The sequence below is a fragment of the Stegodyphus dumicola genome, chromosome 9, assembly GCF_044657685.1.
Source record: "Stegodyphus dumicola isolate Sdum_Otavi_A_Nest chromosome 9, ASM4465768v1".
Taxonomy (NCBI): Eukaryota; Metazoa; Arthropoda; class Arachnida; order Araneae; family Eresidae; genus Stegodyphus; species Stegodyphus dumicola.
Genome location: NC_140776.1, coordinates 132,401,490 through 132,419,277, shown reverse-complemented (window position 1 = coordinate 132,419,277; position 17,788 = coordinate 132,401,490). Strand labels below are relative to the sequence as shown.

Sequence of the window (17,788 nt, the reverse complement as noted above, 5' to 3'; positions counted from 1 at the left end):
TAAAAACTGAATTATTATAATTTTCATTTATAGATCATAAACAGTTATAAAGTTGATGAAATACAAATTTTTTATCAGCGTTTAAAGAAGCCTGACGACATTATAGTATTAAATATGTAATCTAATGCAGCTAGTACACTAAATGGTTAACCTTAGATATACGTGCTGAAAGCATTTATTTAATTCATAAAAAATATATCATGTGCGACATATATTCACGTGTACTTCTGCAATTTACGTAGCAAATTGATTAATATTGGCTTTTCGAAATTAGTTCTTTTGAGAAAAACTAATTCGAAGTTATCGAATTAGTTGAATTCGAACGAAAACTCAAGAATTGTTGATAAAGCAAAAATTCAAGAATGATAAAATAAAAAAAAACCTGAATTAAAAAAACATAAAACGTCAGATACGGTGCGTATTCGGAAACTAAGTACCCTTTCATTCTAGCGCCATCGCAGCACTGCGGTAGGCGTCCCGCGCATGCGCACTAGTCCTTCTTGTTCACTGACTTTCAATTGTCACCATTTTGGTTGCTCTATGTTGTGTTTTCAGTTTGCTGTGCACATTCAAAATGTTTAAGACAATTGGTTCTCCCGCTGACTGTGAGATTCGTGCCGTGATTAAATTTTTGAACGCGAGGAATGTTAAACCGGCCGAAATTTATCGTGAAGTGACAGAAGTTTACGGTGAATACGCGATAAGTGATGGAATAGTGAGAAAGTGGGTAAGAATGTTTAATGCAGGTCGAACAAATGTCCACGCCGAGGCTCGGAGTGGTCGGCCTTCTGTTGTCACCGATGATTTGGTAAAGAAAGTTGATGAAGCAATTCATGAAAACAGACGCTTCACAATGACAACTCTTTCAGAGGCATTTCCACAAATTTCACGTACTGTTTTGTTCGAAATTGTGTCTGACCGCTTGAATTATCGCAAACTGTGTTCCCGATGGGTTCCAAAAATGCTCACTGATGTTCACAAAACAAAGCGACTTGGTAGTGCCCTGACATTTCTCACGCGGTACAGTGATGAGGGTGAAAACCTTTTAAACCAAATTGTGACAGGTGATGAAACTCGGGTGTGTCATTTCCCACCAGAATTGAAACAACAATCGATGGAGTGGAGACACATTCATTCTCCAAAAAAAAAAAAGTTCAAAGTGACAATGTCATCACAAAAAATCATGTGCACTATCTTCTGGAATAGGAAAGGCGTTTTGTTTACTGAATTTCTTCCCAGAGGTGAAACCATTAATGCGGCACGATATTGTGGGACTTTAAGGAAACTAAGGCGTGCCATTCAAAACAAACGAAGAGGAATGCTCAGTAAAGGAATTGTGTTGCTCCATGACAATGCTCGGCCCCATACTGCTGGTGTCACTCAATCGTTAATTCGACAGTTTCAGTGAGAGCAGTTCGATCACCCGCCGTACAGCCCGGACTTGGCGCCGTCCGACTATCACTTGTTCCTGCACATGAAGCGCGAGCTTGGTGGCAAACGCTTTGGATCTGACGATGACACGAAAAATGCTGTGGAGTCGTGGTTATCGAAACTGGCGGGAAGTTTCTTTGACGATGGTATACAAAAACTGGTCACCCGCTATGACAATTGTTTGATCATTTGCGGAAACTATGTTGAAAAATAGTTTAAGACATGTATTTTCATGTAAAAATAAAATTGGATTCGAAAAATTGTTTTACTATTTTTTTTTTCAAAACGGTACTTAGTTTCCGAATACGCCTCGTATTATAAAATACAAAAATAGACTCATGATGATGCGAAATATGCAACGAAGTGTTATTAACGTTTATTTTTTTCTATAACGGCAAAATGAATATAATTTATAGTATTTTACTAAATTCATTTGCAATTTTTATGTAATAACAATAATGATAATTCGCGCAATAAAATTAAGAAAATACATGTGTTATGTAAATAAATAAATAATTGTTACTAATTATAAACTGAAATTATTTATTATCATAATTAATAACAATAATAATAAAAGTAAACTCATCATCATTTTCAACTTTCATAACTTTTGACGCATTTAAAATTACGAGAAATTGAAAGTTGTCTATTCGTAAAACTTCTTGGTATGGTGTCACCATTAAACATGTACTTTTTAGTATTTTGTTGAAAGTAATATAAATTTCGCATATATGAAGAAAAACTGGTTGCTTTGTAGAAATAAATAAGAACCACAAAAACGACTGATTCTATTTGATAAATTTTTTATTAATAATAGCATAAATAACTATTAGTTTACGTTTATTACCAGTAAAAAAATTATAAAAGCAAAGAATGAACATCAACTTGATTTTTGCTAACCGGAGAAGTTCAAACGTTTAGGTATTGATTCAAATATTAAATTCATCATACTTTAAGAAACAAACAATCAGGTCTCTCTTTGATTTCAGATTCTATCGTACTACCAGCAGAAAAACGTACACTTTTCTTAATATTTTTAAAATTTCAAATAAAGGAGGATTTATACCAGTCTCTCAATCAAAGATTATAATTTTTAGAGTAACAGTGTTACGTTCTACATAGCTATTTTTTAATGCTTAGAATCACGCAGTATTCAACTTTAGGTTGGCATTAAGTAAAACTTTTAGTAATTACGCAGAACTCATTGGTTCTGTTGCTCCAAGGAGTTAGTATAATGTGAGGAATATAAAAATGCATTTCATAAAATATATTGCTTGGAATTTTTGTCACATCCTCTTCTGTTTTCCTTTAAACTAATCTACAATTTAGGTTTAGTTCTACCATACTTTAAGGTTAATTTCTTCTCCTCATTTCATTGTTCTTGAATATCTAGCTTGAATTTAGATCCTAATTTTCAAATGACTTTGTTCATTTCTTTGTGAGATATGAAGAAACATAAAGGTTGCTTAAATATGAGAAGCTATCAAAGACTCTAATTGCTTACCATATATTGATTAAAGGTCACAATTTCACTATTGTAATTTAATATGTTTTACTGCAACGTAGATACTATAGCCATAATTTAAACCTTCAGATAAATTAATCAATAAATTCTACTATTCAAATCTGCTGGTATATTTTCTCATCGAAATTAATAACAAAGTTTCTTTAAATTAATTAAATTGCATAATTTTGCTATCATATTACACACCAATACTTTTACTAACGAAAGATAGTATTACTAATGAATGCATGAAAAATTTATATTTAGTAACCATGTATAAATAAAATCTTAAAATTATTTCTACTTCTAAATGTTTCTTAGGAAATATTTCTAATATAAAATTCAGTTTGTAAATTATTACTATCCGTTATGGATCCGAACAGGGAAAGGTTGTTAACTGCTTGTAAGCAAGCAATTTTGCGTTCAGTTAGTACTTTAGTAGCCAGCTAAAATCAGAAGAAGTTGTAAGTGATGTATATATTCAAAATTTTTATTCAAAATTTAGTACAGTGTAAAACCATTTGAATAGAATTATTTATATACAAACGCAATAATATGTTGGATAATACTGGATTCAGCAAGATAAACCGAACCCAAAGTAAGTGAAGTCTTCCATGTCCGGTTAAAGTCTTCGGTTTATCTTGAGTCACCTTATACAGTGATGGTGTAAAGTCAACCACGTGGAACACTGAGAACTCAGCATTTTCATAAACTGAAATTTAAATCATATGGCAAAAAAATCAATATATCCTTAATAGTCTCTTAAAAAATTTCTTTCCTCACTAATTTCCTATGGCAGGGAAATACTATTTTGTTTCTTTGGAGTACATGTATTGAAATGCTTTATGTCTTAAGCTCCTGAGTACTGTAGATATGTTCACAAAAGGCTGAATTTAAACAGCATTTATTAGTTAGATTTGCATAAATACTTATGACTATCTTTATATTCGTAAACTTTCTTATTCCGATATTAGGGCTAATAAAGAAAATAAGAAAACATCATATTTTAAAACAATATTATAATATACCACCTGACATCAAATTTGGTGATTGGATAAAAGCAGTCATGCTGGTCAGACAAAAATGAAAGAATTAATCACAAATAATTTACAAAATCTTTCGGAATGGTATATTGGAATAAAAGGTATAAAATTGGTATGCTACCAACACTTATTTTCTCAAATTGTGTTTTGTTTCTGCATGCTTCAAATTGGAAAATAAACATTTAAATCTGAGGTCATTCGCTAAGCAAATGATATATCAGAATGTAATATAAGTTACATCACTTGTGTTATGAAAGCAAATTTATTATGCGTATTAATATTAAAATTTCTTCGTGTTTGAAAAATAAGATTAAATCAATATTTAAATTTCTCATTTTAAAAAACAGATGGCATGACTTTATTTCTAATTTGTAAGTAAACACGAAGCAGATTGCACTGCACAGTATTTAAGAAAGAATTATTGCCTAATGAAGGTATTAATATTTGCAGAATTCAATTCAATTACTACAGAAAAGCCATAAAATTATACCAGGACTTATGTAGAATTAATCGTGCTTTCAATAAAACTAAGGAGACATAATTTTTTTCTTTTAACTTTAGAAAGTTTAAATGTATTAGGATTTACAATTTCACTTTTGTCTTTGCACAGCTAAAAGATTATGTCTAAAATAGTTGTTGAATCATTAGGTGAAATCAATGTCAGGAAATTGAAGAAATTCTCAATGCCCTCGAATTGAATTCTAAATTCCCGAATATGTTCGAACAAGTTACCAGTTACACCACGAAGGCATGCGCAGTGAGGGAGAAAATACCTTGTATAGTGTTTTCAAAAAATATTAAAACGTCCATATAAAGCATTTATTCCAAATTTATATGCTGTTTATTTAAATGCCTACTTACATGCTCCTTAAGAAATTTCTGTCTGCATGCTCATTAAGAAAATATTTTGATAAATGATTCCATTGTTATAAAATATTAACTGTTCGTTTTCAGTTTAAATATTTTCACTTAAGTGTGATCATTATTATATTGTATACAACTATATATACTATAAACTAATGATATCTTAAGTTGCTTTTACTTGAAATTGACTTATATTAATTATTGCGATTCAAAGTTTCACGGTTAACGCAAGAAAAATCTGCTAAAAATTGTCACAAAAATCCATTCTTTTTCTCAAGACATAAACGGAATTGGTCAAAATGGTTTACTTAATTTTAGATGACCTAATATCATGCCTTAATTCTGAATTGATTACTTATGCTTTAAATGTAAACGAAAACTTAACTTTTAGAATGTCATCAAAATATTAAGAAAGGTAGTATTTTCTTAATAGAGTGCTTCTTTGGCCTGCTTGAATTGAAACAGCTTAATGTTCTAGAGTTAGCCTCCTAGGTTACCGGATGTAACGCCATGCCTTTTTTTGACTTCATTGAGGGTTATGTTATGGATGTTACCGTGTAATTAAGGTCATACGGATACGTGCATAGCATCCACCAAGTCTTAGAAGCCCGGGTGATTACTGATGCGGAGACGCTTTTTTCCTTTGCTATTATCCCTTAGATATGTTCTAGCAACCTTAACCTATAAGGAGAGCTAATCTTGAAAATAGAATTGCTACTGCCATGGAGACAGTTACAACATATGTTGTAACTTATGTTGAACCAAGAGAGACAAACATATGTTGAACCAAGAGAGATGTTAACAACTTACATATGTTGAACCAAGAGAGACAAATTTAATCATCATCTTGGCACTGTTACTGAAACTAAAGGAAATAACATTAAAACACTTTGTAAGTAAATTTTCGACAGTTTTTCTTTCATGTTATGTATCATCCATTAATTTGTATTCGTTGATTTAAGAACAGAGATTATTTGAAATTGAGTCAACTATTTTTTTGACCCTAACTAATATTTAATTCACTTTAAATTCACATTTGTTCTTTGGTAAGAAACGGTCATGTAATATCTATTTTCCTGCTTCTTGAAGTTAAAAATTTGTTTCTTTCTTCCCCCCCCCCCGTTTTTAGAAAAGGAACTTAAATTTAATCTTCTCTCTCCAATATTAATTGCATCCTTTTCAGCTAATTGGCAGGGTTTATTTTGTACTTTACTTTGGTGTACCCAATTCTATTTTTCATTACATCCGGGTTTTCTGCCCGGTGAAGTACATATAGATTTATCTTTTTTCTGTATCCCGTTTCGTCTGCTGCACTAACTGTCTTATAAATGTGCAATAGAATTATTTAAAACAAAGTGCCACATATGTATTATTGATTTCGGTACTGTTCCAGGTATCGCATTAAAAATAGTTAAATCCGAATTTTCTTGGTATAAGAGCACAGAGTAACCATATAATAATAAAAGCAACTCACTTGTTCGACAGTTCTTAGGAGTAGAACATCGGTGATACAGAACTGTTTCGTTGCCATATACGAAACAGCATTATTATTTTCTTCTAAATTGTTGCGTTGAAAGACATCTATATTCAAACTTCTGTTACATATTACATATATTTATTTTAATTACTTTATTTTCTTCGCACATTTTCATGGTTTTAGTTAATACATTTGCGAAAATTATTAAACTTGAAATGAATTGCACTGAATATTCCTAACTGATTTTATTTATTTATCAAATGTCTGGCAATTGACCAGCACGTCATTAGGCAAATACTGCTAACTGATGAAAGAATTCCCATGAATTATAAACGGCCCAGACTTTTTTTTTTATTTTCTTGGCTGCATACCTATATGAGATTTTCTTGAAATGCATAATGCTATGTGATATTCTTGAATAAATTCTTGAAGTACTCCTTCTTTCATGTGCAATTTCTTTATATTGTTTGAAAAATAAATGATGATTTAATATTACATAGATTTTTTATCCAATATGAAGAGAATTCGAAATCTGTGTAAAGTTACTGTCTAGTTATAAAATAATTTGCAACAATATAATATTGAAAAGCTTAAATTTTATTGCTTAATTTATAGAATTTAGTGAATTTAGAATATTCCTTCAGTTTTCCAACTCCTAGTTCAACTCTTAAGTTTTTGCAGAGGTTATTTCTTTGACTCTATAGTCATTCTCTAGGTATGCATGCAAATTAAAAACGTCCGTTAATGTATGTTCACAGTTTAAAGGAAAATTGCTCTTTAAATGTTATATTTGTAGTATTCTTTTGATTTGAATAGAGCATTCGCTCATAATGAAGATAAACTTCTGTCTAAATCCATGTTTAAAGCTTAAAAACTATAGTATGTTTCTTTTTATTACAGTTTCAGTATAACTTTCTTCATGAAAAATTAATAATATTCAGATTTAGTTATGGAAGAAAATATGAGATCAATAAAGGTACATACGTCAGTTTTATTTAATTGTTTACCGAATTGCTTTTCAGTTTGAAGTTATTAATTTCAAAATATTTAGTTAATAAAACTGTCTGTTAAATATGCTGTGATGTAAATTGCTTTGAGTATTGTATCCGTATGTTGTGAACGCATAGATAATTCTCTATTCTAATTTCAAATTAAATACAAATTCATTATACTGTAAAGCATTATTATTGTTATGAAAGAGAGAACGAGAAATAAAATCAGAATACGATTATAAAAACGAAAACAATATTGTACTGCACACACAAATGTACTAGAAGAACATACACGTTCATTTCTCTTCAGTAACTGAAACACATATTTATAACTAGATGACATATCAGAGTCTACGCTAAAAATACATAACATTTAAAAAATCTCAAAAAGTAAATGAGCATTTTGTACATATGGCGTATAAAAATAATATAATACTTATTTACAGATACATTTGAAAACTTCTTGTTGCAATACTGATTTGTAAACTCAGAATTAGCTCCAGTAAGCAATTAAAGAATTACACTGTTGATTCAGGTTTTCTAAAACATTATAGAGGTAATAATACAATGAGAAAGGTAGCTGGGCGTGCACTGTCTATTATGTAATTATGTAGATTTTTTGATTGCTTTATTATAATTAAATTTCTTGAACAATTATATATAGTTTTGTTTTAAATGCTCTTTGAGTTCATTTTGCTACTCTTTAAGATCACCATTAACTTAAATCAATAAACATATACTTTTTTCATTTACTGTACAAAAATAAGTTAAAAATAAGTTAATTTCTTTTCCGAATTGTTATCCAAAATAATTCGTATCCGTGTATCAAATATCACTTTGAGACATTCAAATGTCCGGATCTATGTCCTAACAGATATTCCTCAAGTGCATATGCCACAAATTTCTTTAATAGCACACAAACTTAAACTATGTGCGTTTTACATAAGGCACGAAACCTTAACATTTGCTCTCCGACATAAAATTTTCTTTCGAAATAAGTAAGTCTGAATACATTGTAAATAAGAGTAAACTACCTCAAAATACTAATTGAGCACTTCATAAATATCACAGTCTAAATTTGCAGTAATACAGTAAGCTTCCACATATTCTGTCTTTAACAGTGTTAATAATAATTATACTGTGATTATTACTTTATTTATTCTAAATATAGAAATTTTACTTTTAAATTTTGTAAACCATGAAGTTTATTTCCCACTATGAAACGATAAGCTATTGTGATCCTTGATAAGTGTGGTTTACATAATGACTTAACAATTCAAGCTTCTGTATCTTATCACGCAATTCAATTAAATAGTTCAATTAAAATGTTAAGACTGGTCCGAGTTTTAGTTAATAAACATGTAAATTTTGATAATAAAATGTGCAATTTTTCACTTGTTGCGCAGCAAACTCTTAAATAATAGCCGAAAATAAGTTTAGGAGCCCAACATTTGACAGTTTTTAGTTATGCATATGTGTGTGAGAATTTTAAGATTATTCGAACTTTGTAATAAAAGATTGAATAATTGTGAAGAAATTGCCTCAAATTACACATTTTAATAAATAATAAATAATTATAACGATGAAAATGAGTTTTCCTATTTTGAAAGTAAATTAAGTTGTTGTAACAGATATATAATATCTACAATTTATGTTCATTACGATCTGCTTAATTATTTTTGGCATTGCTGCTTATCCTTTTACATACTTATGTTTTATAGTTCAACGCATTATGTGTCTTCTAAAATTTACAATCAAAGCGAATTATACTTTTTCTCCTATCTGGGGAAAAAATTGGATACCGTTTATTAAAAAGTCCACTTTCAATATTAATTAAAAGTAAACCTGTTTAAAAAACTATAATTCTCGTATCTCGGTTCGAACAAGAAAATTTTGACTTAGCACTGGAGCATATGAAGATACAATCTCAACAGTCACAGAAAATGATGTCATTACGACACTAAAAAACAACAAGAATATTCAGTGAGCCATGTAAGATTCACAAATCAATATAAAACACAAAATTGCTTAAAAATCATTAGATTGGCGTAAAATTTTATATACAACTCTATTGACTTTGAGAGCAACTGACTTAGAGGCCTCTTTTTGAAGACTGTTTCAAGGAAAAAGATATTTCGGATTCGAAGAGCAAAATTCTGTTTAAAAGAATTTTTTAAGAATTTTTTGAAAAAGAGAGGTTTACGTTAGTCGTTCTCAAGTTGATAGAATTTTATACCAAGTCTACGTTTATCTAAAGTTGTTTTGTTTCATCTAATTTTATAAATGAATAATATTTATCAGAACTGTCCTTATATAAATGATCTAGTCTCAAGATATTCAATCAGCGTTTGGCTGATATTCACCCAAAACACATGGTGAAAGCGCAATACCTTTAGCCCAAAGTAAGTCCTAGATCTTGGATATTTAACAGATTTACTTGGAAATGGCTGCATGAACGACATTTATCCGAATGGTTGGAAAACTAAATGATCTAGTTCAAAGATGCTGATTCAGCATTTGGCTCATATTCACCCAAACTGATGAATATGCAACACTTCTAGTTGAAGGCTGTTCTAAAAGATTATTCAATTATTCTACTTGAAAATGTTTCCTAGAGACCATCCAATGTTTTGGAATATGCTAGATTTATACATTCATTTTTCGCAGTAGGTGTATCTGTCGAGGAGCCGATGACTTGTATTGTTCCAACGGTTCTCAAATTAGTGTTTGATTCGAAAGTCACCTTATCACTTGGCTGGAAACACGACCAAATCTTCTCTTCTATGGCATAATATGGCTGCACAAATATGATGTGCAACAGGAAGGACACGAAAAAGGAGATCACTATGTATCCAATAGCCATGAACAGCTGAAATTCCAAATGAAATAATTAAGCTTATATTTTAGTTTAATAACATAGAGCAGCATTCAAGATTAACTATTTAGAAAACAAATGCTTTGTTTATTTCTCAAAATTTAAATAACATAAATTTAACACTTCATGTTACATTATTAAGCGAATTTAGATTGAAGACCTTTGTACATATTTAACAATATAAACACTTTAAAATCTATGCTTATGTTGAAGGTAATCTGCTAAAAATGCAGCTTTAAGTTAATTTATTGTATAAGTTTTCTTTACAGTATTTTATCTTTTAAAATGTTAAGCAAATACAAAATTTTATTCATTTTAAGTTTATTAAATAGGTTCACTCTTGTGCTTTCCTATCGTAAGTTATGCACATTTGAAACTGTGCTCTACATATTTATAATTTTCTGTCCCAGTGATAACATTAATCAAAATACCACTATGTTAGGAATTGTTTCTTAGCCAAAGCGATGCTTTTGAATACATAATTCATTAAAGTTATTAAAACATAATAACGTTGTAAACATCTTATTAAAAATTAAATATTAAGGAATTATATATTTCTACTTATATTAGAAATTATATTTACGTTATATTAAAGAATTATTGCCGCCCAGACGGTATAGTAAGTAATAGTGGTAAATGGAGCTTACTGCGGTACCGAAGGACACGAGTTCGAATCCTGGAGAAGGCATGGGTGTATGTAAATGTATAGTATCCGTTCGGCATGGGGGCACTCTAAATATGGGCCTAGCCGAAAGTTCTCTCGTGTAGTTTGGTGGCAGGGGAGAGGAATGGGGTGTTCTCCCTTAAAACTGGGTTGGGAGTAGAAGCCCAACCTCCTTGAGGCTCTGATTCATGGAAGAATGGTTACCAGAGCCTCCAACAATATTAGAAAGTTGTCGGAATAATGATGTTTCTCATTTAATTCATATAAAATTAACTTTGGTTTTTCTAGTGTATTATCTTCCTCTGAGGCGTTATTTAGCAGTAAATGTATCATATTTATTCTGTTTATTGATATATTTACAGATTGCTGATACATTCTTTCTACTGAGACATTCCCAAAAATCATTATATGAGTTTCCTGATGAAATAGCTTCGAAAATATATTTACGTTATATTATCTTCCTCTGAGGCGTTATTTAGCAGTAAATGTATTACATTTATTCTGTTTATTGATATATTTACAGATTGCTGATAAATTCTTTCTACTGAGACATTCCCTAAAAGCATTATATGTGTTTCCTGATAAAATAGCTTCGAAAATATATTTACATTATATTATATTCCTCTGAGGCGTTATTTAGCAGTAAATGTATTACATTTATTCTGTTTATTGATATATTTACAGATTGCTGATAAATTCTTTCTACTGAGACATTCCCTAAAAGCATTATATGAGTTTCCTGATGAAATAGCTTCCTGATGAAAATGTTCCTTCTTTATTAAAAAAATTAAGTAGAATATAACATTAATTTAATGTCTCAGAAAATTTATCCTACCAGAGAACTTGAATTGTAATTAAGCCTAAACTCACGCAACACACTGCCTTTCTAATATGCATGGCATAACTGTTTTTAGAGTATCAAGTTTTAATTTTTTTAATAACAAATACTAAGAATACCCACTTTTGTTTCTTTCCAATGGCAGGCTCTAGCCTTTATAGGCGTTGACCACTATTAAGGCCGGAAGCTATGGTCTTTTTATTATGGAGGCACCTAACAGATGGGCCACCATTGCCTCTTATGAAAGGACGGCCAAATTACATCTGTGTCTACTCTAGTATTCCAAGCTGGGTCCTTCGGTAGGGCATCACTCAGAGGCATTAACTACTTTCCCGTCTGGGTGTCCCCCCAAAAAATATTAAATAGAAAATATTCCTATTCTTCGTCTTGAGAAAATGGATTGCATGAGTTAATACTTATTTTAAATACTGACAAATTTAATTATCTTTAAGAAATACTTCATAAGTTTAATAAAAGACGCTTATAAATTATGATAACTCTTATTAAAGGGTATTTTCCGTGGTATTTATACAAGTTTTAAATATAATATGATAAAATCATTCGTTTAATAGATGTGATTTTCTAAATAAATGGTAGTATTAATTGACTTACAAGTTCTGTGTGTCCCATAAACCAACGTTCTCGAAGAATACCACTGTGGTAAAACATGATAGGAATGTGCAACAGAAATGCCATGTAACATAACCGATCTAGAGGAAGGAAGATTCTTGACTCAAGCACCCGAGTCACAACTCCTGTAATAGATATATAACAATATTTTCAAAAATAACTCATAGAAAGAGATGAAATAAAGTTAACTATTTAATTAATTAAAATGAAGACAGTTTTTCTAAAAGTACTGCTATTACAGCGAGACTAAAATGGAAAATATTCACCAAAACATGGATTTTCCCTCCTTTGATAACAATTCGAAGACATTTCAAAGATTAATATCCTTTTTTTTTTCATAACAGATGTGCAGGTTGAAGCTTGATTTCCGTGTGGCAAATTCAGTTATCTCAACACTATCTGAAGAAAATTTCATCAGTTTTCTATAAAAGACTCTTTATTAACTTCAGGAGAAACATACATCAAAAGATTTTCTCGAGGACGGTAATGTTGTAGAGCACATTTTCTGGAGTTATATCGTCTTTCAATACCTTCAACTCTGTCATACTAAGCATGGGTATTCATGCGGCACCAAACATGATAACTAATTAGTTGCAACCAGAATGTAAAATACTAATTACAATTCATATGTTAATATTTTGACTCTTCTCTTTATATCTCATTAATTATACAAAGTTTTCTTCAAATATTTACACTTTCCAGAAACACAAAATACGAATTTGAAATTAATATGTATTTCGTGTGATAATGCAGTAGTAAAGAGAAGACTTCGGAATCCTCTCAAGATTGTCATTTAAACCTTTCTAATGCTAAATATTTATTATATTTCTTTCAACCAGTCAATATTTTCCCACTTGGTTTTACAAAGCCTTTTGAAATATGGTTTCTTTCAAATGAAGATTAATAATTTAAATTGGTGATCTTCCCAGAATAAATATTACTGTGGGGTTCCCTAAACGTTTCTCTTCATTCTGCATGAAAATGTAATTAGATGAATTACCACCATGGAAAATAACTGGTACGCAAATTTCTTGCGAAAAAATGAATCAGAAGATTCAAACCAATTTATCAAACACACACACACATATATATATATATACTTTGGGAAATAAGTTAGGTTTTTACCTTTAACCATCTACGTGCGCCTCCTGCGATTTGAGCGTGATTATGAAGTTAGTCCGCCACGAAGATTTACGTGAAAATCGCAGAAGATTCTTTCCTTTTATTTCAATAGGAATCTCGCTCTCTCTCTGTGCCGGGCAAAACTGTTTTAGTGAGTATTATTTCGATGCTAGCTAGCTCTACAGTTCATTTCATTGTAAAGAATTTGTTGAAAAGTCTCGAATTTGGTCATCAAAAGGTTTCAGTGTTGCTATTAAGGCTGAATTTGCATTGTAGAAAGGCATTTCTGCAGTCATATACCACCAAATACTATAAAAAAAGACCTAGAAGACAGTATGCTCTGTATTGCTTCAAAAAATTCAAAATCGGATATAAATAATAGTAAAGAGACTCGCATATAGTGCGAAAAGTGTGAAGTTGGATATTTGGAGCCGAACTTCAAAGTTCATTGCACACAAAAAGACTTTGCATACCAATAACAGGTGAATAAAAATGACAGTGCTAGATTTATTTCTAAGGTCAACATAAGTAACTTATAATTAAAATAAATAAATAAATAATTTATAATTAAAATTTTTTGGTATGTATGTAATCTCTACATATAATAAAAGAAAGAGTCTGTCTGTCTTTTCGTTTGTGCTGCGCGTAAGCTAATAAACCCAGGACTACGAAATTTGGTATATAGGTGCATCTAAACAAGAGCCAAGTGCAACCCGAAGCTATATTTTCAAAATTCGAATCGGAATTTTTTTATTTTATCTTTTCGAATTTATCGCATCATTTTAAATAGTTTTATTCTTTTAGAAATGTGGTTTTGGCAACAGTTTTTCGTTCAATTGTATACTGGACTGCTGACTGTTGAAAATCGCCACTTGGAAAAATCAGGGCGATAATTCTGTGCATTTTTTAAATTTAATGTTTCTCTTGGATACTGGACGTTTGTTGAGAGAAGGCAACGGAAAGTTCGTTAATTTATTTATTTGGATAATTAATATTTTTATTAAGGGATATTGCTTATTTCATTGTAATTTTGTTATATGTAATGCACTTTTTATTTATTATTTTTTTATTTATTCTTATTTATTTATTTATTTATTTTTTGATGACGTTGATCTGCAGAGTAAAATTCTGCGCAGTTTTTAAATTTAACGTTTGATTGTTCCCTTCAGGGATTTTTTCGGTACATTTGAAAGCCAGACGAAGGCTGGCCGCGTAACTGCTAGTTTAATGTAAAGCAATACTGCCTCTTTTTACAGTTTATATACTTCATATTTATTCTATTGAAAGAGTTCTGTAAAAGGATTTGCAACAATTGGTTTAAAAATTAAATTCATCTTAAAAATAAAACTATCCTGTGCATTTTTTAACTTGATTATTATGCCTGCTGAAATCGTTTGTCATATATTATTACACATAATCTGGAATTGCAAAAAGCAATTAAAATTCTTATATTATTTAAAAGCTGTTGATAGAGTTGTGAATAGTAACAAATGCAGCCGAAGAAAATATAGAAAAATCATCTTGTGTTTCAGAACCAGAAAGTATGAAAATCCAGCCGAATGCGATGGGTTAAAATAATTGATGTCAGTTAAAGAAGTAAATAACAGTTTGCGTAGCAAAATGATGGAAAAACAGTTTCAGGGAACTGTAATACAGGTAATATTGAGTTATAAATAATTGCAAACTATATATATAAATGGCAGTGTTATTCTTAGACGATGTTATGTAGTATATTAGCTGGTAAGTGAAGTTGTGATGATATGGAATAATATTAGATGTTGTGATGGTATGGCATGAAATAAATCAAGAAACGCTAAAGGGATAAAAACCTTTAAATTAATTACATTTTCTGTAACACACGGCATTATGATTAGCAATTAAAGGTGCATTTTAATAAAACACCTGCAAGGAAGCAACATAAAAATTACTGATCTTAACAATAAAATCTGCTGAAAATATTGGATCTGAATTTTAAAAGCTGCTGCAGAATAATTGCTGCAGCTTTTAAAATATAAACCTAGCTTTGGTTTAAAATTTTTTGCATAATTAAAACAATTATAATTTCACTTTAAAATTCTGTATCTTGAAATATCACATGATTTTGTTTCGCTTTGATTTATCTAAATCATGTAAGTTTGCTTTTCTTGAAGAACTAACAAATGGTAAAATATAACTTCAGTTGAATAAAAAATATTTTTAAGCATTTTAATTTTGGATATTTGAATAATATTTTTAAAAATCTTTATAATATTTATTAATTGAAACATTTTTGCTAGTATGTCGTTTAAAAAATAAAAACAGTATTTAAAAAAAATTACCTCCATGCTTTGTTGCGCATGCAAAAATAAGCCATCCGATGCCTAATGCCCATACATTTCTATGCATGACTGCATAGAAAGCTGACAGAGAAAGATCCATTTTATCACCGTGCCTGTAACTGTACAGACCAAACATCACAGCAGAATTACAAGCAATAGAAGAACACCACAAAATTACAGTTGTTGTCTGGAAAAGATTAAATAGAATAATTAAGAATTATGCACTCAAACATAAAGTATTTTACTTAAAATGCTAAAAATTTAATATTTAATATTAATATTAAAATTATAATATTCTGTTTTCGATTAATTTAAATAGAAAATCGTGTATTTTAAAAGCCCCAATGATTTTCGTCAATAAAATTAATAAGAGAACAAATTAAATATTGAAAGTAAGTATGTCTGACATTTGATGCCATGCCTTCGGTAAACAGATGGAAAACAGAATTATGAAATCAACTATTAGAAAACTAAAATATAAAGTTTATATTAGGTAAAGTTATTTATTAAAAATAGTGTCCTATTATCGTTATCTAGAAAATATTTTTGTGAGCAAGAAAAACTTCAAGAATTCTAAATCACGATTTGTGAGAATTTTGGTAAAACAAATTATGTGTATAAAGAGGCCGACAATGATAGGTGATGATGGATAAACACACTTTTTTCTAGAATATGCTTTATAATTAATTGTAGAGCGAATTTTATATGTATAGTGTAACAGTAGATATAGTTATATATTTTGTTAATAGATGGCAGTAGTAGTAGTGCAGTCTTCATTGCTTGAGGGAAATCATATTTGCAATCATGTTTTGTCCGCAATTATAATGTTCTCCGTTACATTTTTATGTCCAATAAAAACACGTTTAAAAAAAGAGAGTATTAATTATTAATTTCTTGCTGTCAGTACAAGAGGTAGATTCTAGATTGCGATACAGCCAATGAAATTTTTTCTCGGCATTAGACCTCGCCCATATTTTTTCGCCTCGGTCATTTGAATTATTCGTCATTACATAATAAATGTAACATCGTAACAAGCAGTCACGTAAATAATATCATGACTCTATAATAAGTTAAACGGCGTCCTTTGAAATTAATTATAACAGTTTTGTTATCACGCGCACTAGAAAATTTTATATGGTTATTCACTTATTAAACATCCTCCATGTTATATTTTCTCCTATTAAACAAAATTCATCTTAAAAGGAATTGCTTCAATTTAAAAGAGGAAATTTACTACATTTCTTCCCAAAGTGGTTTGTTGTGCGGTGTTTGATCTAAATATGCTGTAAATTTACTTAAAATACAAGTTGAAAACAGTTCCCGTTTAATATTATATTTGAAAACTCAAAATACTAAGCAAAAATTCTATTATATGATTGCGAAACTGTGTGAACATTATTACACAGAATCAAGTAGAAATAATTACATAGAATCAAATTAAGAATTGCATAGGATTAAATTCATCATACTAAGCTATATATTATTTTAAGCACCGGCGGATGTTTTCGACATAATATTAAATAGAAATAATTTATTCATAATAATACAGATTATAATATCCAAATCAGAAAGGGATACGTAGTTAATTATTTATTATAATTATGAATAATGTATTGCAATGAATTTTTCAGCTTTCTTGGTAGACTTTTTATGGGTAAAAAAAAGGTTCGTATTCACGTTATAGGTGTGAAAAACCGCAAAAGCACCCTTCCCAACCTGGCCATTTATAACTAATTAATTAATTATTCTCATACTATTCTTTAATTTAATTATTGCATTCACTTATGTTTCAGTTTTTTAAAAAAATTATTTTATTTCCCATGAATATTTTCGCACATAAAATACTATTTCGCTATTTTTCACAATTCATCGTTTGCTGAATAATGATGTAGATATTTTTTCAGTTCCTTAAGTTTTTATACTGTGTTTTTGATAGCATTTGTGTCTTTAAATAACATCTGAACCTCCCCCTTCATAATAATTCAATTACATTTATGCATTTAAACCATTAACTTCATCCACGCTATCAT

General features: G+C 29.9%; 1 protein-coding gene across 1 annotated transcript in view; it reads right to left on the bottom strand.

Moving 5' to 3' along the window:
• Nucleotides 1-2,217: 2,217 nt before the first annotated feature.
• LOC118201133 (nose resistant to fluoxetine protein 6-like) overlaps nt 2,218-17,788 on the bottom strand; it is a 102,870-nt gene continuing 87,299 nt past the window's right edge. The window contains exons 13-15 of the mRNA XM_035373169.2: nt 15,759-15,945; nt 12,301-12,443; nt 2,218-10,180 (exon numbers count right to left, since the gene is read on the bottom strand). Of these exons, the coding sequence (XP_035229060.2) occupies nt 9,923-10,180; nt 12,301-12,443; nt 15,759-15,945 (588 nt within the window). The 3' untranslated portion in view covers nt 2,218-9,922. The remainder of the gene's footprint in view (nt 10,181-12,300; nt 12,444-15,758; nt 15,946-17,788) is intronic.